Raw genomic sequence first — 27291 nt, forward strand, 5'->3', positions numbered from 1 at the left:
ATCTGCCCTCCTCTCACCACTCCAGTCTGAAAGGGACACACTTCATCCTTCTGTAGCCAGCAAATGTATGCAATATAAATACATTGCCCACAAAGAGCTTCAAAAATTTACAAATGGAAACTGAAGCACACTTACATATGCAGAAATGGACCAAAATGAAGAAAAACAAAAGAAAATGTGAGATATAATTTTTATTGATTTATTTTTGGGGGTGTGGGGGTGGGGGTGGGGGTCTGTCTTTTGATTGTGCAAAAGTGGCAAAATATGCATGTTATATTGTAAATATGGCAACTTAGTGGTTACAGATGTATGATTTTAAATTAGCTGACATGAAAACCACAGTACAGCCCTCCAAAGAGTTAACAGGCTCAAGTGGAGGATTAGCAGTTTTTATCTAAAAATAGCCATATGAAATATTTCAACAGGATTATTTTTCAGCATCAGGACTATTACTAGACCTATTGCTGTTTAGAAAGGTGGCATTTTACTGTATTTAAACCCATCATTTAGATTAATTGCTTGTTAGATTTAAATGTTTGGTCATCCTTAGCAGTTCCACTGTTATTACACTGAAGCAAGTAAAAGATGAGGTGACACAGTATCAACAAAGGCACCTTAGAATTTATTAAGAACATTTCCAAAAATGGAGCCCATTCTCAAAGACAAGGGTGAAAAACAAGAGGATTTTTTTTTTTTTTAGCATTCAGGAAAATGTTGTATTGTACCCTTGGAGCTACAGTGTAAGCACAAAAAAGAAAGAAAGAAAAAAAGATTCAAACTCTATGGTTATATTTTGAGTTCCTGTAAACAGAGCAATGCATGCAAATATAACACTGTTTGTCTGTAATGTAATCACATGTGCTTTGAAATAATTAATCAAGTTGTCACATTTGATGTTATATCTCACATGTGTATGGAAAAATACATTAAGCAGCTTATCTGTGTCAAACACAACCCTTTGTTCCAGCTTCTTACATGTCAGCATTCTTGCACTTATTAAAATTTGCTTGCTTGCAAGAAGTTATTAAAGGGGGAGAAAAAATCAATAGAGGAATGGATTAGCAAAGGCAAATATCTATTATCTCCAATGGGTAAATGGTAATCCACACATGAAAGTGTTTGCTGTCTCGCCTAACGCTGTGTGACAGCCACATAATGGAATCCCCCTGAGCGTCATTGCCTAAAACTTACAAGCCAATGTCATCTTTTGTCAGGCCCTGCTCCACTCCTGCTCTCTTTACATGGCTGAAATTTCAGTCCGGCCGGCGGGGATTTGGGAGTAAAGCTGGTATCTGCTCCTGGAACAATGCCACTTGTCTTTCTTGCAAGACTGAGATTTGGCTGGCAACATGCCACATCACTTCCCCTCGCCCATCACTAAAAATGCACACAGATATACAGTACATAGCCAGGCAGAAAGGCAAACAGGCACGCAGTACTGTGTATTTTTTATTATACAGTATGAAATACATCTCATATACCTTTGCCAGATCTAAAATGGAAAGGAAATACTTCTGAAACATGTTTAATCAGTGGCTCTCAAGAGCCTAGAGGATACACCCTTTTGATCTTGGAGTGTGTGTGTCCAGGAAAAGGGTCAATTACCCATGGAAACCATTTATACTCATGTTGGATCATTCCAAATACAATCCTCTTGTTGCCACAGACTGCCAAGTCTGAGATAAGTATGGACCAAATCAGAGGCCAGCCAGCGCACTGCTCTTTTTCATCAGATTTGTTTCACTTCTGAAAGCAAAGAGAAATTATAATGGACTATTAGCATACTTTTGCCCACTTAGCACTCTTTGACCTCAGGTATTTTCTCGGAAACTTAAAGCCGACAGGGTACTCACGATCTGTATTATTTGAAGCTGTAATTGTGCAATGATTTTCCTTTTTTTTTTTTTTTTTTTTTTTTTTGGGAAAAGTGATGAGGCCATTTTCTCTTGTACCTTAAACAATTATATTTTACCATGTTGTTTAAGCTAACTGCCTTTTAAACTCATGCAGTGATTTTGACACGATTAACTAATAGTAACCACAATTTGATTGCTTTTTTTATGGAAGACACCATTTCATTCCACCAAAAAAAAAAAAAAATGTTCTCTTTTCAAATGTTGAAGCATACAGAAGGAAAACCACAAAATCTGTCAGCACAGCAGGCTTATTTAGATTCTGTTCCTTCTGTATGCCTCGCACCTTTTCACACACTTTTTCACGCAACACATGTGTAATTTGTGGACTGGCTCGATCTGCACTGGCTGTGGTTGTCTGCAACACACCAAATCAATTTTGCAAATTTGCTGAGGAGTCAGGCTGCGCTGATTTTTAATGGAGGCGGAATACTTTCCAGACCTCAGCAAGAATTAGCACCTCACAGACACTGGAGGGCTGAGGCCAAGTCCATGCTGGGAGTAGAGTGGGAATAGAGGAGTTTTCGTACACTTACACTGACTGATTAAAAGATTGTGTAATGTGGATCTTTGAAGAAAAATTTGCCTGACTACTACAGTAAGTCAGCCACTTAGCAGTTCCCCTGGAGATTGTAGTGAGTCATTTTTACATTTTAAGCACTAATTTGATGTAATAATGAGGACAACAGTAGAATAAGCTTAAGGTTCTGAATCATCACCATTTCAATTGTTGTTAGTAAGGACTGCGAGGGTCAGAACAACAGTCTGCAGGCAAAATACATGTGACCTTAGAGTGATCTTCTTAGAAAGTGCTGGGAAAAGAAATCAGAGCTGGGGAGAGCGGTGGAAAGAATTTTTTCCAGCAGACATCAGCAGGGTAGTCACCTGGAATCGAGGGAGATCAAAGCAGGGACCTTCTGATTACAGGACTTTTGTTATGAGTCTTGAAAGTCCCTGAAAATCAATATGTGTCACATGCAGTATAATCTATGCAGGCTTAAGTTGCTCCTAAAAAAGGAGGTCATCACCCAACACCTATGAAGTAAAGTGCATACCAAAAGCTTATATGACAACACTTCCTGTCCTAGCAAAGTTTGACTATTATGTGTGTTTCTTTGTCATGGTTACACAAAAAATGGGCTGTTGAATCCCTGTTTATAAAAGGATTCTCTTTCCCGGATTTCCCTAGCACAGCAGTTTCTCAGTTGGTCCCTTGCAGCTTTGCCAAATACTCCATCCTTGCCGACTTTGACACGGTGGAGGAGACTCCTGCAGCGGCAACGATTCCATGAGAACCCATGACAAATGGGCTTCCACCTCGTCTGTGATCTCCAGGCTAACAGTTTTATAATTTTTTGTCATGGATGACTCCAGGCTGTAAAAGCACATACTTTTTTTTTTTTTTTTTTTTTTTTAACAAAGCCATGGGATAGAATTAAAAAAAAGAAAGAAAGAAAGAAAGAAAGAAAAACTACAGTGTTTGCTTTGATAGGTTTTTTGATTCATATTTTGTTTCATGGTACACTGCCTGTAACGTCATGGTTTGATAGCTGCAGTGCTCGTATAATGTACATGTGCAGTTCCAATAAAATATGAAAACTGAGTTCATGGGTCTTCTAAGGTCATTGAGGAGAAATGCAAAAACAAAATTTGTGTATAGCTCTGTGTAAAGCCTTACCTTTTGGAAGAGCAAAACCAGCCATTTTACCATAAAATCATGCCGTTCTCTATGCAGAAACAATCAGTAGGGTCCCAAATTTGGCATTTGCTTTGGTTACGAATGCATGTATAAAATCACTTTGATACCATATCATGTGTCCAGGAAATGAAAATCAGGGGTTGAACAGGAAAAAGGGATGGACAGAATCAATGCTCAAACCATATCGACAGAGCGCAGAACAAATATTCCCATAATTTCATTCTAATGCCTCAGCAGCTGCTCTGAGCCAAGGGGCTGGTGTGTGAAAAGAGAAAAGGCTGGGAAAACAACAGCCCTTTGTCAGACACAGACCTAGACAGGAGCACTGCTGCCATTTGTAGCCAGTGAAGGAATGTGACAGCGCCAAGGTCTAAAGATATGATACAGAACATCCCTGCTCTCGGTGGATATTTTAGTCATATTTCAGTGCAGCAAAGAAAGCCACTCATATTGTTGCCTGCCACATACCCACCAGCTGAAAACAATACAGTGCTGTTGATTTATATTTAAACATACTGTACGAATCCCTCTGGGGTCTTGTGTTAGACAGTCAAGGTAATTTATTATTTCAGGATAGTCTTTGTTTTGCTATGTTTGCTATGTTTGGGTCTGTATATTAGTCAGAATTTAGATTTGTACTTGTACCATACCACACAATACCACAACTATCGGCATAGTCACTGCTTGCAATAACTGGTGGTCAGTCCCTTGAGCTACCAAAATATTGCCCCTTAAAACCTAGAGTGGAGGATCCACCTGGATGATCCTGAATAACTCCCACCCTTTGTTTCTCCAGTCCATCTTGTTTGCATATAAGTTTGGTGATCCCTTCTAGATGATAAGTGCTCTGCATGTCACTATAGTATTTTTGGTGGCAAGAAGGGCAGAAAATATTCATTGCACAGTTGAAAATCTTGCACACACTGCCAGGAAAAACGTCAAGATATCCCTGGAGTTATTTGTGCATACAACCAAGCTGTTCAGTTTAATTTGGCTGTATTTTTTCAACGTCTTAAGCCCGTCTAAAACCTGGTTCTGCTACTTTCCCACTCATTCCAGAGCTCACACATACCACCCTAAATGACATCAATGTGACCTCTGCAGACTGCCATCTTGCAAAAGAAAAAAAAAAAAAATCAGCCTGAGACTTTTATAATTATAGTCATTTTTCATTTCTTTTTTCATTTCTGAGAATGCAGACATGCCTAACTTTTGTTTAATGGTATGAATGACTGGAAAGAATATCAATTCTAGCTGGTTGTTTTTGCTCAGTGCAAAACCCTTTTTTCTTGTACAATTTGAATTGGTTTACCCAATCAGCATTTTGGCTCATCATTAAACTTGCAGACATAAATCAGAGGGTTAACCACATTGCATGTCTGTGCATGGCCCTGTATCATCAGGGTTACCACTTTGCCAGAAGTCCCTGCTAATAGAGTAGTACTGGTTGGACAAACATTTCAAATTGAATAAAGCAGCCTTTGAACTGAACATTATTATGCTTTATTTCTTAGCAGCTGCTTTTTGTCAACATGGTGTCATTTGCATGAACACATTGCATACAGTGCACCGATACACTTACGCTCTTCAGACAGACAGATAGACCCCTAACCCAAAATTCATACGACCACACACGCCTTTGTTCCAACCCTCTAATACAACAAACAGGAGCACTTTTTTGAGCAAACTAGATAGTGAGCTAAAATTTCTTAGCGAATGTTGGTTAATGTTAAGAAAAGGTTATTCTTAAGTTTAGGTAAAGGTTTGTCATAAATCATTAAAGCTAGGAAAAAGGTCAGGGTTAAGGCTACGAAATGTTAACTTACATTTGCTAGCATTAGATACCTTACATTGGCTACCTAAAGAGCAAACACTGCTCTAGCTTGGATTTGAATCTAGAATGGCTGAGTAAAAGATTGTTGATCCATTTGCCACCACACGAACCCCCTTATGCAGAATTTTTCGCTCCCTTAATACTACACCATAGTGTCATTATTTTTTCAGGACCACTAGAGGTCGCTTAACTTTAGGTCACAATAAGCTGCTGTACAAATGGCCTATGGAGTCGTTTTTAGCTGGAGGACAATCTCAGTCTTGAGGTTATCACACATGGAAAGCAAATCAGTTCACAGTGGTGAATGCATTTACCATATTCACCACTGCAATGGTATTTCAACCATAGCTTGAATTCAATCCAGTGGCATTTTGATAAGGAAAATGTCTTTTCAGCAGTTGCAGAAGGGTTGCAACACCTCAAGCAGCACTGAACAGTATGATTAATCTTGTCCTGTCTGTCTGTTAATCTCACACATGTAGATCTCAGGGATTGTCTCCATCTCAGGTGCTGCTTCAAATTCCAGGTGACGTTCCTGTACAGGGGATGAGGCCAAACAAACATTCCAGGAGAATCAGCTGGAGACAAAAGAAAGGGGGTAAACTCCAGTCCACACATACTGTAGAGCAAGCCTATCATTTCCACTAACAGCAGAGCACTGTCATAAAAATGCCTCTATCAGCCAAATTACCCATCCATGGTCTTGCACCTGATATAAATCAAGATGGGAGAAAAATTCCACCTCCCACTGTAATAAGCATCTACCACGCTCAGACTCCACACTCATACAGACATCAAACATTACTGTAGCATTTTCTGAGATATTTTGTGTGTGTGTGCCTAAATAAAATTACAACCTTGCAAACAACAAAAAGAAAGAAAGAAAGAAAGAAAGAAAGAAAGAAAGAAAGAAAGAAAGAAGAAAGAAAGAAAGAAAGAAAGAAAGAAAGAAAGAAAGAAAACCCACCTGACATTTCTTGTATGATGTGATGCATTTTTGCACAATAAGAAGTTTCTTTGCTTTGACATTGAAGGCAAAAACATTTAAGATGATTTCCCTAGATAGCTATTATACCTTTTGAGGAACACCCAGCAGAGATAATTTGGATAGTTTGAAGCCTTTGTCCTGGTCTATGGGTCCATCTCCTCTCAGAGAAAAGGATCCTCTAAGCCTCATTGTGTGTGTGGATTCATGCAGGGATAACAGCATGTCAGTGAAGGGCCACGCAACAATAGTTGAAGATGAGAGAGGTGTAAAGGTGGGACAGAAGGATGACAACAGAGAATTTTGCTTTGGCTATGCTCTGCTTATCTGGCTTTAGCATCAACACTGCGCTCGAATGGACTCTCTGTGTGGGCTCAGCTTCTGTGCACTGCTTTCAATGGTACTCTGCTTTTTGTAATGGCCTCGCACTGGAAAATAGCCCTGGGAAGGACTTTATCACCAAAATAGATAAGGACTTTGGAAAAAGTGTGTGTTTGTGGGCTATTTATTGCTGTCATGGAGACCAGCTTGGTAGAATGTGTGTTTCTCACAACAAAAGTAAGAGTAAGCACACAAACAAAAAGCTGGACAAAGACAGTAGATATTTAGTACAATACCTCTAAATGAGCACTAAATGATGTCAGTGGTTTTTGTATGTATGGGACATGTGGCAGTATGTCTGACAACTTCTACTCAGTCCTTACCTTTGAGATGAAAGCTCATCCACCCCAAATTCTGCCATGAGCCAGGCTGTTGTTGCCAGCAAAAAAATCTCTTTATAGACTTAACAGGAAAAAGCATGAGTCACTTCCAGCAAGCAGTCTTTAAAGTTATTTTTAGCTGTCTTCGATCAGATAGGACAAGTCCTGTGTATTATCGTGACAAAGCAATAAAAATTTACATATTCAGTGAGTCGTTCAAACAAATGATGGGAATATTTTGCTCACAGTTTCAAATTCAGCAGGCTAAGGGTTAATATTGTGCCAAGGACAGTTGTCTAATTAGAATACATCTAATCATGTGTCTAGCAAGTCATATGAGCCAATTAATTTCAGTCAAAGCTCATCCTTATGGCAAGTGACAGACAGTCTGGAGAAAGTGGCCATTGATGCTGTGCTTTGTGCCAATAAATGTGCCACAAGCAGCTGGGAAGTGAACGTCCTTGAATTGTGGTACCATATGGAGTGCTAAACAAAATCAAAAATCCCACTGACATGATGGCATGTGGGAACCTCATGAATCATTTGTACACTGGATGGTGTATATCATTCACCACTGTAGAGATACATTGTGTATAATTTATGCATCATGTATAGTAGGGTGTAAGGCATAGGGCTTTTATTTTTACATTGCTTTGAAAACAATTAATGTACTCTTCGGCCTGGAAGGTAGCTCCATGGTTCATTTTTAGTGTACTGGCAGAAAGACTGATTTGCAGTAATGAAAGTTAAGATTGCATGTTCGTTATTTTGGACATTTCGGTGCAGCCACCATTATTTGATTTACTCGGTGCTCACACAGAACATCATTTCTCACAGCAGACAGCCTCTGGACTCCTTACATTTTGGAAGAAGGATTCCAGATTCTTCCCCAGTAACGGAGAGCTTGAGCCACAGTGGTACACATTGTCAAAAAAGCAACCTTCACATGCCATGCATACATACATCTCTTCCTCCCAACAAAGCATCTGTATTTATGATTCCCTTGTCAAAGTACAGTATGTGCACTGAGCGGATATCTACAGAAACACTTTTGGAAATACATCTCACTGTGCTGTTTCAACAAAGCATGTCTGCCTTAGCTGTTGTATAGGCCAGGAGCTTTTTGGCTATAGATAGCCTGCTTTTAGACTGAGCAGTGAATACATGTCTACACAGCTAAACAATCCAGAAACAGCTGTAAATACTAAGACTATGCACGAGAGAAGTGTATGCACCAATATTTATTTTGGTCATATGGCAGCCAATACAGAAATCCAACTAATAAACATACTGTATATGTAACTATACCAGAAAAATGTTGTCATATACTGCATGTACAGTAGACATATAGGAACTAAACATACCCCTAACTAGCATAGTATAACTAGACATAACTAACCATATGGTGGCATCAGTGTGGCATATATATATTGAAGATCTATATGTAACTATATACTCTATGTTCATAGATGAAAACACTTACCCAGACTGAGACAAGATGTTTGATACCATTTTCACCTCTGTATGTCCAGTGGTTCAGTTCCTATGGGTAGCATTTCATGTTAGCTAAGCATAAAGACTTGAAGTCTATGGGAGTCATCAGCCAAATACAAATATGTTTAATATATGGATATTTAATGAGGACATAATGCTACATGGAGAAAACCCCTACACATTATGTACTGCACACACAATCTATTCCATTTCTGTATGTGAGAAGACATAAAATAGCTGCCTCATCCACGTTTAAATCCTAAGGATGTCTATAACCATTTAGTTTACAACCAATCTGTTAAATGGCTATTCAGTGTTAAATTTCTCAGTGGCATATGAGCACATGGTAATATCAAGAGCCTCAGACAGCAAATGGTGGATGAGGGGCCACAGTGTGATAAGTGCCTGTCGCTGACATTGTACTGCAGTGCTGAAGTGGCTCTGTCTGCATTTGAGTGTCAATACCATGAGACAGACATGGGACGAGTGCCCCTCTTACCACAAGGACAGACTTTGCGTGTGTGATTGGGCATATTTGTGGAAATATAAACACACAGACACTCATACCTAGAGACACTCACATGAACACACACACACTCCAGCCCAGACACACCACACCCCCAACATGGCTGGGCCACTTAGACTGGCTCTTAATTAAAGCAGGTAGACAGAGGGGTGGAGATGTTTTGGGGAGGACATGTTGTAGGGGTTTTGAGGGTCTTTTGAAGGGGGAATAGTTGTGAGATAAGGCAACTTCCTTCTGGGTAAAATATGATTACTAACTTGTAGGAAGGATTTCTTCCTTGTGGATTTCCAGTTTTCAATCCAACTTTTCAGTCTTTAAGAAATTCCCATTTTCTGTATTCCAGAGATTGCATGTACCCTGCGACAGAGAAGAACCTAGTATTTAGTAAAGCACACAGAGGGTGGCTTCATTTTGCTGAGGATCCTTCAGAGAAGTGATTTACACAAGTTAACCTTGTCAGAGCCAGGGTTATGGATCAGCACAGAAGAGGACATGAATCATCCCCAATTGCTCTTACCCAACGCTCGCAGATCGGAGTGATACCCTCCTCACCCTCTTTAGTGCTGTTTTGCACTTCCAGAATATCTATTCTACCATCTCAGGGATGGAAATGTGCTTGTACTATAGGTAAGAAGAAACAGAAAATCTACTTGCTGAGGACAACAGTGCCCTCCCTAGCTCGTATAAAGCGAGGCAATGGCACCCATTTCTGTATAAGAAGCGCCATCACATATGGATTAAATTTGAAAGTAAATTTATTGACTTGATGTCAACAAAAGTATCTTATACTGGTGCTTTTCAAAGTAGGGTTCAGGGATCCACAGGAGTCCCAGAGGTTTGTCCAGCAGGTCTTAAACAAAATGAGGAACAATTAAATTTCACCATAATTTAATCAACTAGAAGTTGTGCCAATAAAAAAATGTATGTGATTGTTTTTTATTTTATGCTTCTCACCTCAGTGTTCAAGTATGGAATCTAAATCATTTAAAACCCTAACACACAAACCAAAATATCCTTTCACATCAGGATCCTGAGGACACAATCACTTCAGATGGGGGTGTTTGGCTTACTGAACGTCAACTTGGTTGTTCGAAACATGAAAAGGATTGAAAAAAAAAACAAACAAAAAAAAAACTGGTGTACCACCATTCTCACAGGTTTGTGGAGAAATCATTACTTTGAGAGGCAAAATGTAATGCAACCTGGAATGTGATGGCACTTATAGTATGTGACAGATAATGCAATTCAGTATTGACTAACACTGTCATTTTGCAACATCAAAGGAGCCATAGAGTGCATTGTTTTGACATTTGGAATGTTTCAAGAAGCAAGAGCTCTGTGACTTTTTTCAGTTTAGTTTTAAGTTTGATGCATCCCCTCTACTTCGAATAAAATCTGTCTTCTGTATCAGGCAGACAATTGGATATGGAAAAATGCATGCACTCTCCTCTGAGTTACCTTGAAAGGAATTCCCTCATGACCACTAACTTCTTCTTCATGAGTGCTGCAAGAATTTTCCACTGAGCACATTTAAAGTATATGGAGCAAAAACTGTAGTTTCTTTTTCACACATAGCACAAAAAACCCACAAGAAAGAAATTGTTTGGAAGTCCTCAATAGCTTGTATAGCTATGTGACATCACGTCGGGTGTGTGTGTGAGGAACCGGCCTACATACACCTCACAGGCCTCCTGTTAGTCTCGCTGCAGTAGAACAAAGACAACTTTCTGTTTTTAGTTTTAATACACCCTGGTGGGCAACAACAGTGTGTAAAAGTCTCCAGATAACTCACTTGATTGGAGTGTTAAGCTGTTAAAACTAATGAGCTTTTTTCCTCTGCTGTTATTGTCAAATGTCTTGCTTCCCAGTTTCACACACAAAAGGCCGGTCACAGCTCACGTCTGTAGCCATGTCTGGCCTTTGCCTCATTCGTTCTAGCTATGTGGACACGGGGCAACATTTTCCAGGCTGCCTAATGGCCCAAGGTTTTACAATGGGAAAGTTTTTTTCCACAAATACAACACTGCCACTGCTCATAATTCTGTGAATGTTCTAAATTAGAGTTTGCATGCTTTGTATGACCCCTCCACTTTGTTCAGTGTGAAAACATCAGCTTTGTTTGTGCAAAGCGTGAAAAGGACACTGACCTCAGTAAAGCCTGCAAAATATATCCTAAAGACATCTGAGTTTTGCCTGCCAAGTAATGCATGGAGCCATAAAAAAGATCCCTGAGTAAATGTGAAAATCCCCTCATACTTCACTCACTGTGTTCTGTCCTCTGGTAGCCTTAATGTGCGATTCACACCACAGTCTCGCTTTCATGGATCAAACAATGCGACTCCATTTTCCAGCAGACCACATGTGCATATAGACCATTGGCACATACTTCTAAACCCCACGGGTCCACCACTAACCCCCCGCCCTGTCCATATCTACTGCAGTTGGACCATGCCCATCTCTGACACCATACCACAGGGCCATGTGCAGTGAATAGGTGGTTGACGTTGGACCACGGTTTGCAATCCCCCACACACATCGCATGCAGCTGTTACAAAATGGACACTGTAGACATGTAACACAATACCTAACCTCATTCAGTCTCACCCAGTTACACTCAAATTTGACACTGTCCCCTTCAAAATCACTGGCAATGTCAATGACAGTACGGTCTAGAAGGATGGCGCCAAATACTTACATCCCAAAAACACTGATAACCTAGTTTGCAGTGAGGAGAATCATGTGATCATGTGTGTGGTTCTCATGGACGGTGAGGCAGGCATGGTGAATCAAAAGATGAAACTGATATTGTTCAAGCCAAAGTGTTCCACTGTAGGATTTTTGTATGTGTGTGGGCAGAGTCAGGTAATTCGAGCACTGCCTCAGGCAAGCTTCTCTTCCTACAACAAATTGGATCCTGAAAATAATTTGAACATCATTTGAATGGAGCGCTCTACCCCCTAGGCAGCTTGTTCTGCTCACTGCTGTTTACATAACCAATGTACACAGAGTAAGCCGAGACCAGGCTGCAGTATCCAAAATCTCAAGAGATGAAATTTACCTCATATTACCATATTATCAGATCTATTCAGTCGCTCAGCTACTTTAATCCCCAATCACAACTAATAAACAAGAGATTACACTTAAAGTTTATTCGAGGCAAAGACATTGGCATCTTGCATTGCATACTTGCAAAAAAATGAATCTCATGTACAGCACAAAAGGACAACACAAGGATACAGGAATTTGGTGGAAAAACAACAACAACAACATAAAACTTACTGAATTGACAGTTTGTGTCCTTGCCCACAGACAACCTTTCTTGACTTTTTAGAGTCAACACCATGGAAGTCAGCCAGTGGTTTTGTAATGCTTTAGCACCATCTACTGGTCAGAAATTAAAGATGCATCTTGCTGTTTATTGAACAGGCAGATAGATGGAATTCATCCCACTAAAGTTCAGTTTAGCCCGCTTCACTTTTACTGTATACAAGGAGAATTCAGATGTCAACAAGGTACTTTTAAAAATGGCAGCACTGATACACTGCCAGTGTAAAAAAATATATATCATTCTCAGTATAATGAAAGGACGGATGGTGGCAGGTACACTTGATGTGTGAGGAGAAAGTTTAAAATATTTGTGAAAAATGTGCAGCAGTGCAAAACACAAAAAGTTTACATACATGCAAAAAAAATAAAACAAATAAATAAATAAAAAATACATTTGTGGCATAAGGGATAAAGGAACGTCTGTATCTATTAAACCTGCACTTGGGAAAATTCCTACCACAATACACAAAATGGCAGTACTAATATTAACACTACTACTAATGCAATAATTTAATAATAATTTAATAACAAGTTTGGTTAGGGAAGTGCATTGTATTGTTGGAGTTTAATAGGAATCTGGTGGAGAGCATCTCCAGATGGTGCAGCGTTACCTATATGCAGCTCAGCGTCATTAAAAACGCAATATTGTGAGTCGTGGATCTCCCACCAAGCAAGAGGCCACTGGTATGTGTCACCGCTGAGGGTGAGGAGGTGGACATGGTGCAGTGCGACAAGCTCTTTTCTGCTGACAGCCATCATACCTCCTGTCCCAACAGCTCCAACTTGGAGGGAGCTGAGGCAATGCTGAGGCACTCTCCATACACAAACTAAAAAGCTGTGCAAACTACCAATGTTAGGATCTAATCTATAATTGCTTTACTCTATATACTATGCTATATCAGAGCCTGTAAGCGGTAATCTGACATATTTTGTCTCTCTCTAGAGAAAAGCTAAAAGCTAAACCTTAAACACTGCTCTTCGGTGGTTTCTTTAACAGTGTGTCCATTACAGTTCATATTGTTACGGGGTTGGGTTGGTGGGCTCTCTGCAGGCCACATACTGTCAGAAAAGGTGAATGAATATATCTATCATAGCATATATCCTCTGGTGGATGCTTTTATCCAAAATGCTATACAACATAATTACTGCCCCATTGAGAACAAAAGCCTATCAAAGAGGAGTGACCATAGCCCACACGGCACTTAAACTCACCTCAGTCACTTGGGGAACTCCTGAGAGGAACAGTGTATGATACAAACATTGGACCTTGTTTGATACACTAGGGGTCGCTGGTTGCTCAGTTCAAGAAAAGAAATGCCTCTGGGGTACAAGGAGGAACAACACAAAATCAAAAGAGGCAAAATATGCAGTGTTAGATGTTTACCTCTTGGTATATAATCTACTGTCACAATCCCTGTAATGTGACGGTATACTGAGGTGTGTTGAAAGGTACAGTGATTGCATTTCAACTGGCAGATATTCTCTTACTGGAGCTGTGAAATAAATATAGGTAGATTTTAATGGCTGAGGTAGCATCGTAGACAAATTGTGATCAACAAAGGCAAAGCTACTGGATACAATTTCAGCACTGTGTAAGAATTTTCCAAAAACCTAACCTAACCTTTCATCAAATATTGCAAATTTAACAATAAAAATGTAGTTTGTGCCTTTTTTAATCATCAGTGCAAACCCATTCATCCACTGCACAGCGGTTTGAATCAGGATAGCCAGTCTTTAGAGTGAGGCTGCAGCACGGCAGAGCACAGTGGAATGCCAATGCTATTTTCTCAAAGCAGACTGTCATTCATGGTAAACATTTATGCGGATCCTCAGTGCACTTTCGTATTTTTCAGCTCAGTCCTTAAAGATATCTGGTCTCTGCTCAAAGCAAGCAGGCCAGGCAAGTTTTTTTTTTTTTTTTTTCTTTTCTAATTTCTTCATAGCCTGGAGAGCCTGGAAGGACCTCTGCACAGCTTGGTTTCACTAGAAATCTGTTTTTGAGGGGGGATTGTTGTCGTGCCTCAAAACTCTTCCAAATCCGTAGATTAGATTTTGGGAACCAAGGCAGGCTTCTGGCGTGGAATCAAAGTAGTTCTTCAGGGGCTGTAGTATCTGTTTTCATTTAACGTACAAAGCTATCTCTGCGCAATGAGCCCTGCAAAAGTGGCTCGTACATAAACAGCTCACCCCCTGCCAAAGTACCTGCGTCCTCATTACCAAGTCATTTTTGGTGACATAACTCCTCAAAAATGGCATTCTTTGGCTCTTGGTGAGGTTTTCAAAGCCCTACTTAAAACTTACCTCATTCTATGAACTGACATAACAATTTGAGTCACTGGATAGTTGACGGCTCCAGCTGTTTCAAGAATGCAAGAATTTGTGCACTTTAGTGAGAAATGGGCTAAAAGCATCTGCTGTGTTTGTGCGTCTTTTAGTGGGACTGAACTCAAGAAAGACATGTTGTGGAAATGCAACCTGCACCGCTAAGTGGATCCACATGGACCCACAACCTGGCAGGAAAAGCCACCCAGCCAGTGCTGACCTGCTGCCTTTCTTCATTTAAGACCGATATGGTGAGAGCAAAGTCACTAAACATATTTTTGCTTCATTGTCCCTCTTTACTGTAATCATGTACATTTTTCTCCACCTGATTACAGAAATGAATACACAAAGGAATCAATGTGTGAGTCAGCTGAAAAACATTAAAATATTTTATTACTGCTTACTTTTTTACAGTGTTAGTAAAGTAGCAAAACATACAGTGTTGGTACAATTAGTAACCATAGCACCAGCATCAATCATTCCTCTTTTCATACAGGCTACACACATACTGTAGTTACATATGATTCTTAAAACATCTTTGGATAAAGCATGGCAAACAAGCACATTGTCTTTATTTAGTACCAATGCCCATTTGATATTCAGCACACTGTTTACACTTCAAGTATGAATATTAAAAAATACACATATATTATAAGTTACAAATCTTAACTGTTATTACAAAAAAAAAAAAAAAAAAAAAGCAGGATTACTTTTCTACAAAATTTATGGCACATAGTGCATCAAGTATTCTTTAAATTTCTGATACAGACCTCATAGCACAATTGACCATCATAAAAATGAATGACGACCAAATGTTTTCTAGCTGCTCATTGACTTTTGTACGTTTTTTTTTCCTTTTCACTGTTCAGCCATTCCTTAAATCAAAAGAAGCTGCATTGTCTCAGAAAAGAATCTAATCTGCATCTATCTAGTAACTTTGGTTAAAGCTTTACATCAGCGTGCCAGCGTGTTAGGTTGCTTGATCTGCCAAGCTGCAGTAGTGGTCATAGTGAGAGTCATTCATAATGACAGAAGCACTCAAGGGGCGGATTTCCTCATGTCGTGGTCTAACTGATACATCTGGCAGCCTTGCAGCTAGCTTTTCAGCTATACATTAATAAGAGGACCACAAAATGCTCAACAGACATGGTAATTTGGGCATCATTCTGGAGGAGATCTGCAGAAATGTACGCCAAACCTTGTCAGACCACAGCTAGTATCAGATCCAAAACCAGTGTTTTCCTTCTCAAGATTAGAGGTAATTCCAGTAGTTAAAAAGCACCATTCAAAAGATCCTCTTTTAATGTTAGTGGTTATGCACTACAAAAGGTAGGCTTATACCTTTCCAGCAATGCAGACAAAGGACAAAAAAAGCAGACAATGGCTTCTCTATCAATAGTAGTCATTGTATCTTAAAACACAGAACATATCTACAAATCATTACAGAATAAATATGGTCAAGCATAAATATAGAACAATACATCTCAGTAGAGTATGGATGCTTGTGAGAGGTAGGGGGTTGCAGGTACCTAGGCCCAAGAAGAAGAAACAATGAACAATGAACAATGGAGGATGTGAAGAGAGACATCACACCTGATACTGTGCCACTGTGTAACAGATGAGAACTTGTCCTTTAACCTCATGACTTCATAAATGAAAAAAAGCAAGAAAAATAATACTAATAGTTTAACAGATACAAAAAATATTTCGATTTTCGTTTCGTTTTTTTGTTTTCTGTCTCTCTGACAGAGTTGTGCCTGTTCAGCCGACTCTGTCCATGCAGTTTTCAGTAGTACTATAACATATCTGACAAAATTGGACAGACTCTAGAAATACATCTCAGTGAGAACTACAGTCATTTCTAGTGGTTCTAAAGGCTCACAACCCCTCAACTTTGACCTCTAAGATAAGGCAAGTCTGGCAGGATATCACTTAAAAACATCCACAAGGACCAAACAACTGGTTACTAGCTCATTCTTTGCTAAATCTTGAGCCTAAAATTCATATCAGGACACAGAATCTGCAGTGTAGTTCATTCAGTAGTCACAATCTCAACAAATATGTCTTTCAGTTTTTAAGTATTTTGAACTGTATCCTCCCTGTGGCTTACATGGCACATAAGGCAAAGAACATTCCAGACAATCATCCCTTACATACAATCGAAAATGTCCTGTCATTTCTTTATTACGAGATGTTCGCAATAAAGGTTACAAACAAATATTCACTTATTTTACCAATTCACCCATTGAAAGCCCGTCTGGATTTGCGAAAGTAAATGCCACAAGCTGTAAATTTAAATCTTTACGTACCATGGAATTTGCATACAATTTGATTACTTTCACTTACAGTATTGCATGACAAATTATTTTGCTAATGGGATGCACATTTTTTTTGTTCATTTCACAGAGTACCACAAGCAAATGTTGCTTTTATAAGATGAGAATCTCTCACTTGATGAGAGAGGATAGTCTGCTAAGGTTTTGTTATGTGTAGACGTTTTCCCATCGTTGCACCATTAAATGGATTATTGTGTCCCTTTGTATGAAGCTGAAAATACTTGACTGTGTCAGAGTTAAAAAAAAAAAAAAAAAAAACTCTTTTAGATTCCAATGCGCAGATGCATTTGGTAGTCATCAGAACACTGTGGACAGGCAAAAATAGCTGGCTCGTCTTCAGAGTTAGCAGATTGGATGAAGAACCCCACTCGGACATGCAGTACAGTACAATCTGTCCTGCAGTCCGTATTTTCTAGCTGCCATTTGGGACGGGATGATTTTACTGTAGGATGAGCACTGTTAGATGTTCCTAGTCCACATTCACAGATGAAGTACACAGGGTCCCACGAAATCACCATTATCACATGTTCCTGGGTCACTACTGTGATCAGGTTGGATCTAGATTTTTGGTCCCTGCACGGCCCTCACTGGACTTGGACGAGCAGGCCGTTGTGAGCCTGGGGAATGCACTTCCCACAGAAACCACCACAGCGACCGTAAATTCTTGTTCCATCCTACAGACAGAGACAAATGAAAAAGGAAAAGGAGTGGGCAAAGACAGCAGCTTTCACATGGAGAAAAAGTCTGAGCGTACAGTACTAAATGCCACTGGGGATTCCTCCTCAGTGACTCAGGCAGAAATACAACATGGCGATTCAGATGTGCCAACAATCTCAACAATGTCACTCCAACACTGATCAAGACTCAATGGGAGGCACAGTGGGACCCCAGTAACTTGACAGCCAAATTACAGCCCTGGTAACTTTACATTTTAAAACAATCCATTCCTCAACAGCAAGACACAGAAAAAGACATGAAAATAATCTGCTGTTCACTTCTTACCTCAGATCTGTGGACTTTGACTGAAACATAGTTGCCCTGAGACGTCCACTTGGTGGCCTCAGCCACTTTCAGACCAGTCCCAATCAGATTGATGCTGAACTGGCCCTGTGAACACAAATCAGATTGAGCTGCTTCTTAACTGCTATTTAACCATGCAAGTTGACCAACAGTCCATTAGAGTATTATTTGAAGCACATTTCTGGGGGAATAGAAGCGGAAGAGAGCTGGGTGGCCCTTGTACTGTGTGACCATTCCTATGGAGTAGTTGGTAGTCAGTACTTTGTTCATGGCCACATTGTGTAGTTTTAGAAGGAATGCATTACTTAGTCCTCTCCTTTAGACATTTTCCACATAGTAACCACATAGTAACAAGGTCTCTTCTTTGACCTTCAGGTTAGTGCTGCCCACTCACATGTGGCACAAAACACCTGACACTTTACTGTGAGGCCACAGTGTACAGTAATTTGCTTACCTGTGGACACTTGGCTGCACTATAACAGTCTCCCGCTGTAGCAAAGGGCACAGGTCGACCAAGAAGGGTCTGGGAAAACTGGAGGTCTGTGGCTGGTGAACAGCAAAGATACAAATCATCAGTCACAATGCACAGTATAAGCCGGACTCTAATGATTATTTACAATGGGAAAATATTTGGCATTTTTACTCAGTCAAATAACCAAATCAGTTATCAAAATACTGAATGAATTTTTGATTAATCAACTAATTGTGAAAGCACTAGTGGAGCAACATAAATACAGTCTGAAGTACTTAAATCTGAGTGCAGTATTGACATCAATTCTCTTTTTTATCATATCCAACCAGATGTATTCTCTTCCTGGAAGCCTTTTGCAATAACAAAAAGGTTCCTGCAGGATATCCAATCTACGAGGACATGATTGAAAATGAATGTGCAATCATGCAGTCGTGTATGTGAATCAGCTTTCTTTCACATATTGAATTGAATATGCCTAATTTCTGTTCAGTTCTTTAAAAATGAGAAAACTTTTTACTGTAGTTCTTCCCATTTACACGACATCACTTTTTATCGTGCATTTCACACATGATAACTGTGACCTGTGGTGTTTTCCCTGCCCTCCCTTCACGCTGCCTGCATGAGACGATGATGAAGTTTATGAGAAGCGCAAGACAAGCTGAAGCAGCACCTCTTCATAATTGTTCCTTCATCTTGAACTCATTATTTTCTCTCTCTTTTCTCTCCCCTCTCGCTCTCGTCAAGCTGCCTGAAAGCCAAATGAGTACCATGCAGAGGCAGGGTGGGAGCATGTGCTGTCTCAGACCAGACAAAGAGGATGGGAGAATGACTGTGTGGGCTCTACTGAGTGTTAGGCCAAGTTCCCCTCTACACACACACACACACACACACACACACACACACGCACACACGTACACAGAAACAAACTTATTCAGCCGCTTGCATGCAAGCACAAATACCCATGTATGCATGCACATCAGTATCAAACACATTCACGCTCACACACTAGCCCTCTAGCATGCAAGCAGTCATACACACATGCGCACATACAAACACACACAGACACACTCGGCATCATTACCACTAATCCACATGTGAGCTCTAATCAAAGGCATACTTGGACACAACAGGGAAGGTGGGGTTGACTATTGTAATGAGAGGAGGAATATGGCCTAAAGATGTGTGTATATGTGTGTGTGTGTGTGTGTGTGTGTGTGTGTGTGTGTGTGTGTGTGTGTGTGTGTGCGCGTGTATCTTCACATCTTGATGTGTATACAGGCCAAAGAAAAGATGCGTGGGGCAACATCCTATTATGACTCTTTGAGCCTGAAATCAGGCACGCATGTGTGTACTCTGTGTGCACACAAGCATTCCTTTATTCATGTGTTCACGTGTTTGTGTCGAGAGGCCCAGTTTCAATTCCCTGCTTAGTGATTTGAACACGGCTGAAAGGCCATTATTTTGATTTGAGAGCGCAACCAAAAAAATGGCTTTATTAAGTTTATTAAGTGCTACAGGGCAAAGTTGTGGAGGTTAAAAAAACACTGATGTGTGGTCTCACTGCGGTAGACAGTGTCAGGCAATCACACAGTAATTTCTCACTCATTATCCTCAGGGAGCCCAGGTCCAGACGAACTTTGTGGAAAAGCGTGTATCCTGCTGCAGAGTAGTCATTCCTACAGTCGCAGTCCTGTCTTCGGCTGCCATTATACGGGCATTCAAAAGGGTTCAGCAACCTTTGTGTTAAAAATATTACATATTAAAATTCAGCACATGTAATGAGAGAATACAATCTGCATAATCCTAAAAGCACGGACTTATTTTTACTTTTACTTTCAAAAAGTGCTGTGTTACGTGCAGCACAATAAAACTTCCTATTTCAATCCCCAGGTGAGACCACATTTGGTAATTAAGTCACAGCTCATGTGGATATCAGTCATCACTGGGTTATACACACCTGTATCCATACACCTCGGAGTAGTTATCTGTCTGACCGCTGCGCAAGGTCACATACTCCTTTGGGAAATCAGTCTGCATCTCAGCACAGTAAATCTAGTAAATCAAACACATTGAGGCAACAGATGAGACCCTGCGGGAATGGTTGAGGTTGAGCCACGATGTGTGTGTGAGTAATACTGACAGCGCAGACACACCTGTAGGATGCGGGACTTGACTTTGAGATAGTATTCCCCATCCATTCTCACACCCTGCCTCATCTGGACCTCTCGGCAGGACGTGAACAACTGGCCTGGGGGAAGAAGTATGAAGGGAGGGAGGGAGAGGTTTTAGTGCTGCTGCTGGAAAAGTGCAACAGCACGGAACAGAAAACATTATCCACTGGAACACAAATCTTTTCCAGGAAGACCTGCCAGAACTTTTGAAATTGGTAATATGTAATGGTCACACTTTATTTTGACTGTCCAATGTTAATATTCAACTTATTATCAACTTTGTATAAGTTGTGTTTCACCATTGAGTCAATGCAGATGCTTCATAGCAACCTGTCCTATGTAAATACCCAGCTTAGTATCAATACAACTTCATTTAACTTTAAACTTAGCATCAACTTTCTGTTAGGGTTAGGATTAGGTTGATAGTAGGCAGATACAAAACTGGTAATACTGCTTGATGAAAATTAACCTACTTTTGAAAAACAAATAAAAGAAAAAACAATCAAAACAAGAGAAATGTCTGTTTATTTTTGTTGCCTTATCTGTTGTCAGTGAGTGCTGTGGAGGCCAGACTGCTCTGATTAGCTGATTAGCATTAATATTTGACTGTTGAACTGCTCGTCACCTGGGCATATCATTTTAATTTCACCAGTGCCTGACTTGGCACAAGCCAACTAATGGCCCAACGCGCCAGTGCAAACCTCGGGGCTGTGTCTAAACATCTCACATGTGAAGAGTGAACCTGCAAACTCTGGCCCGCTGCTGGGTTCGACATGCAAGTCGGCAGTGAGGGCAGCTTCAGCCCCAGCACACTTTCCAGAGACTGGCCATGTCACAATCTGTAGAAAACTGCTGACTGTCTATTTATTGCTTCATGGGGTAATGACCCCGACAAGCTGTAAGTGGAGGTTCCTGTTCTGCCCAATGTGTTAAAATAAAGCAACAAGTTGACTTTGTATAAACACAATCAGATGTGGACTTGGCTGCCATATACAGCACAGTCAATTTAATACCATTACTCTACACATTCCTGTTCGGCAGTAAGAACTACATGCATCAGAAAAGTTGGCAAAGGTGCTAGACTGTGAGTTATATACTTAACTCAATAGCCAAACAAACCCTCAGGGCAGAGAAGAGAAAAGAGAAGAGAAGAGAAGAGAAGAGAAGAGAAGAGAAGAGAAGAGAAGAGAAGAGAAGAGAAGAGAAGAGAAGAGAAGAGAAGAGAAGAGAAGAGAAGAGAAGAGAAGAGAAGAGAATCTGCTTGACTCACATTCTCTCTCTTGACATGCAGCTTGAGACTCGGGTCTGTCTGTTGGACGGCAGTGTTTGGACGGATGGCCTTTTGAGGTCAGACACTCAACCCTGCGCTCCATCACCCCTGCACCACATGTCTGGGAGCACTGGTGTACACGCACACACACACACACGCACACATGCACACCACACCAACACACACTGTCAGTAACATTTCAGTGGATACAAACCGATTAACAATAAGCTGCAGCCAGATCCAAATCCACAAATGGGATTTATTGGCAGAACCGTAAAATACACAAGTTGTCAAAATGCTTTGTGAAATCGACGATTAGGCACAGAGGATTTCTCACAAGAATTTCAGGTTCACACACACACCTTGCTCCACGGACCAACTTTCCAGTAGGCTGTGTGTGAGCAGTCCCTGAGGAGGCACTGGCGGGTGCCAGGAGGGTGTGGTTCAGGGCAGTGGGTGCTGGCAGAGGACCGGGCAGCATATGGACGCGAGGCCTGGGAGGAGGGCATCACTGAGCAGGAGACTATACGCTGCTGGTAGCCCACACCACAGCTGGCAGAGCACTGTGACACACACACACACACACACACACACACATACATACACATACACTTTATTACAGCTTCTGTGCACTGAACTTATTAACCCACTGAAACCAAAACACATCATGTCCCTAAATTTCTTTCAAAAATATTTATATAAAAATAGCTTTTTCTTCAGGAGGGGCAGATTCATATTTATTTATTTATTTATTTATCCAGTTATTTATCACAAAGTTTAAAAAAAAAAAAAAAAATTCAAAACTATATAAGAATATTTAAAAAAAAAAAAAAACTAATCCAAAATGGTATATAATTAATATATACTGTATATACTTTAAAACTAAAAAAAAAAAAAAAAAAAAACAATTCTCTTACAAATCTCTATGGAAGAAAAAGGGCTTAAAATAGAAATATAAAACATTCCTTCAACTGGAGTCTATTATCTGATACTTTTCCCTCTTTCATGTCACATATGTGCATATTATTAAGCCAAGGCAATTTTTTTTTCATTTTTAACTATAATCAATATTAAAGTATAATAAACTATACTGTAATAGAGCATTCATTTCTCATTTTATCCCTACCTGTGACCATTCCCCTGTCATCCACATGTAGTAGCATGGCGCTCCACTGCAGGGCTGCTGTGAGGGAGGCTGAGATGAGGGCTCACAGTAGTCCCTCTGGACGGGTGTCATCCCTGGGCCCACACAGCCCACCTCCCTGGCTTGCGTGCCTTCCCCACAGGTTGCATTACACTACAAAGAAGACCAAACACATCAGTAAGATTGGAGAACTGTTCAATGCCTGGTGAGAAGCAGAGGGGGCAGTGTTGTACTTTCAGCAACGACACATAGGGAGCTCTCAGTTTTTTCACAAATACAGTTAATGTAAAATTCAGTGCTGTATGACAGTTACTCCATTGTCTCTCAAGAACAACAGTAACAGTTCAGTGATGGTTTGCAGGAGCAATCAATCAATGTGTGGGTACTATTTTCTCGACTTTTCTTGCTACTGCGTTGGGGTGCAGGTACATTTAGTGGCCTTTTTTTCATAGGAGCAATCAAAAATAATGACAGGGACAGTTATGTTAAAATAACTTCATATCAGCCAGTACACTGACTTGTATGTCTTGCATGTCTCTGGAGTTCATGAAAATTGCTTTGAATTCATTGAAACTGAAAAAACAAATTGAAAAACAGTAGGTTGTACTGGCAACATGGGAGTCTTAACCCTGCAAAAACTCCTTCAGTACAAAGTCCTTACATGGTGCTCCTCTTTCATGCTTCACTTTTAAGGACAAAGAAGGGGACATGAAAGAAAGAGTCTGCTAGCGTGACACAGAAGAGTGATAATACTCAACAAGACAAAAGGGCTGATGGCCATCAGCATTCTGAGGTTTTGATAATGATGGTTATCAGAAAAGCCCTCATATTTGACAAAAGAACACAGTTCTACCTTCAGCACAGGTCCTCCATCTCTAATGGTGGAGAGAGATCTTGTGAGACGATAAAAACACCAATAAAAACACTAATAAGATGATTTAACATGGGTACCTCACACTGCGAGGGCAAGAGGGAGGGAGAGGGGAGTAAGAAAGAGCGAAAGAGAAAGAATCTCTGCTTACTTCTTGCCATTCACCAGCAATCCAAGTGTAATGGGTGCATTCTGCAGTTTGGCACGGTTGGACATTGGCGGGACGTGTTCGAGCATCGCACAGCTCCTCTCGCACCCGTCCTGTGCCCTTCAGCCTACAGTACACGTCTCGGTTCTGGACTCCGACTCCACAGGTGGCAGAGCACTAGCACCACCAAAACAAAAAAGCAGACTCATCAGAATGACAGCTAGGCAACAAAAGAAAATTTCTCATCCATGTTTCTTCTTGTGTTCTCAGCCTTCCTCCAAAACTCCCCTTCTTCAAGGACGCACTATCAGTGTACTTAATCAATGTCAACTTTTATTGCGGGGGGCATTTTAGTTGGGGATATGCCCATTTTCCCCATCCAGCTGGCCTCAGTTGGACAATATTACAGAATGTGCCTTGTTTGGTCTGCAATCTCACAGTTGCTGCTTTGATGCTACTTAACAATGTACTAAAATCTAAATCCAGTTTGTCGCGTCTTTGTGAGCTGCAAAGCTGGGGTCACACACAGGTCTATCTCATACATCTCTCTGATGTCCTTTGAGTAGTGTACCTGCATGCTGAGGAAGCACTCCGCAGTGCTTGAGCTGATCAGGCTGATTTCATTGTAATGCCCCTACTGCCTGCCCTGATATTTACAGTATAATGCCCTTGGAGCAAACAGTAAGTATCAAGTTTCCAGAAACATACATATATATGTGTGTTATTTATCTCTCATTAGTGTATAGTGTATTGCTAAATGTCGATGTTTAAGCCCACAAATTTAAAAAGAGAGCAAAATACAGTAGATGTATTTTGACCTTGAACGAACATAAATCAAAAAGAGGCTAATTTCCCAATATCCTGCAAAGCATTACAACAGAAACTGCTATTAGGACAGCTGTGGCTGCTGTTCACTGTCATGGCTTACGAAATTTGATTCTAATCTCCCTGCAAAAGAGTTATGGTTTTCCTTGTTAGAGATGACCTACAAGTGTAGATGAAAAATGAGGAGATTTCCATTTTAGTGTTGAGTAGCTCCAGACTTTAGCTGCCTGGCGATCTGCAATATAAGTGTTTTTTGGGGTTTTTTTTTCTGGAGAGAGGAGAAGTAGAGATTTTAAAACAATAGTGGAGATTGTGGAGATAGTGGAGAAGTGAGTGGATAAAAGCAGACGTCAAAGGTCTGTTCTACTCCTTTTTCACTTAACTGAACTACCATTTGGGACTTGAGCTTAGTATAAACCAGTTAACCAGCATTTTAATCCCTGTTCTGTGTTCTGATCCCTGCAACAGTCCCGTGTAATTATCAGCTTTGCCTCCAATGACCTATGTAGTTGTGATGATACAGGAGAATCCCTACATTTTAGGTACACGATCCTAAACTCATTGTCAAGTTTTAGCCTTGTAATATGCTAAAATTACAAACAAATCATGATAATTTGTATTAGATCTGCAAGTGAAATAAAAAATGTAAACCATGTAAGTAGAACCCAGTACAAAAAAAGTAAACCCTGCATGCTAAAAGTGATATAAGTAGGGGTGAACCAAAACCATATCACTTCATAATACATATACATTTACGCTTAGCTCTTCAGCTGAAGCTCTTACCAAGAATTACATACAATAACTTGACAGAATGAGTGAAAATAATGTCTCATCAACATTACAAGCAGCCAGTAAAAAGTAAATACCTATTCTTGTGTCCCTGGAGTACTTAGTGCAGGATATCCCACCCCATAAGGCTGAATTTCCCTCAGGTCCACTACCCCGTTGCCCATTACACCCCAGTCAGAGGTGACTGAGAGGGCTGAGTAGCTGTGGAATAGCCTAAACGGTGGGCGCTGAGGTTTCCAAAGTTGTCACAGGCATGGATGTTAAGATATAAAACATGTCTTTATGCTCTAGTTGAGGATTTCATGGTTACTGGTGGTATGTGAAGGAAGATGATTGCTTCCAGACACCAGCAAGGGAGAGTGAGAGGGAGAAGGAGGCCCTCAAAGGCTAGGGAGTGGCAGAAGTCTCATGAGGGGAGACAGAGGTGGGTCTTTATGGACCCTTTGGGATTTCACACCTCTAAGTAGGGCGATGAGGAGACATGACATTTTATACAGGACATGGAGAGATTTTTTTTTTGAGAATATTCTATCTCCAAAAATGCCTACAGCTCATGAAGTATTTCCATACATTACTCACTGAGATACAAAGAATGCAAGCTCTCTGTGTGAACTGTGTTTCCAGACAGATACTTGCTGCTGTGGATAACTTGTCAGAGCATGACAAAACTTCTCCCCACTCAGTCTGCTCTCTCCACTTGTGATAAATTTTTGGTTTTGACATCTCTCTCCCCGTGCTGCCTGCTGGGCCGTGCCCTGGCCCAGTGACTTAGGATCAAAAATGTGTTACTGGCTGCATGAGTAGCCGCTCGGTAGCAGACATCAGAGCTGTGTGGTCGGCTCCACCGTGACTGTGACTTCACCCCCCTGGTGACTCTCTTGTGCATGGCCTTTGCCCTGCCAGTGTCTGGTTGCGCCAGTCTACAATGCTACAGAAACCTGCTGTGCCTAGGGACATTTGTCATTCTTAACACCATGCTTTCATCTGTATGGGAGAGCTCGCTTGGCAATGGCAAAGTCAGAGCTCTTGATCTCTGTGTGTATTTTGTCCAGTAAGTTAACTTGCTATGCTTTTTGGCTACAGAATAATTGTCAGGTCATCCAGTCAAATGAAAGTGAGTGGCATGGATAAGCTTTTGCATGTCATCCTGTATTGGGTTGAAAATTCACTAGAATATGAGACGGTTTCCCAAACCCAACAGAATCTAAAGTTTTCTTGTCAGGTCAGGTTTTTAGCTTCAGGTTTCAGGTCTTTCATATTTTTGCGTTTGCTTTTTGTTTATTTTAATGTTTAATGAATACTGCATGTATGTGCTGTGTGAATTTACTTTGCGCCAAAAGTGTTTGACGCTGCATGTCAACATACGGCAAAGACAACAACTGGAGCAAGTCAAAACAACACATGGAAGGCAAAGAAAAATAGGACTAAAAATCTGTCTTGTCTC

The 27291-nt window shown here is 40.5% G+C and overlaps 1 protein-coding gene across 1 annotated transcript in view; it reads right to left on the reverse strand.

The window, feature by feature from the left end:
• Nucleotides 1–17595: 17595 nt before the first annotated feature.
• The window catches only part of LOC115361243 (A disintegrin and metalloproteinase with thrombospondin motifs 20), an 83899-nt gene continuing 74203 nt past the window's right edge, over nt 17596–27291 (reverse strand). The window contains exons 30-39 of the mRNA XM_030054616.1: nt 24237–24410; nt 23197–23367; nt 22433–22633; nt 22071–22200; nt 20783–20877; nt 20587–20681; nt 20232–20365; nt 18612–18703; nt 18140–18244; nt 17596–17811 (exon numbers count right to left, since the gene is read on the reverse strand). Of these exons, the coding sequence (XP_029910476.1) occupies nt 17722–17811; nt 18140–18244; nt 18612–18703; nt 20232–20365; nt 20587–20681; nt 20783–20877; nt 22071–22200; nt 22433–22633; nt 23197–23367; nt 24237–24410 (1287 nt within the window). The 3' untranslated portion in view covers nt 17596–17721. The remainder of the gene's footprint in view (nt 17812–18139; nt 18245–18611; nt 18704–20231; nt 20366–20586; nt 20682–20782; nt 20878–22070; nt 22201–22432; nt 22634–23196; nt 23368–24236; nt 24411–27291) is intronic.

This window comes from Myripristis murdjan, chromosome 6 (genome assembly GCF_902150065.1).
Source record: "Myripristis murdjan chromosome 6, fMyrMur1.1, whole genome shotgun sequence".
NCBI lineage: Eukaryota > Metazoa > Chordata > Actinopteri > Holocentriformes > Holocentridae > Myripristis > Myripristis murdjan.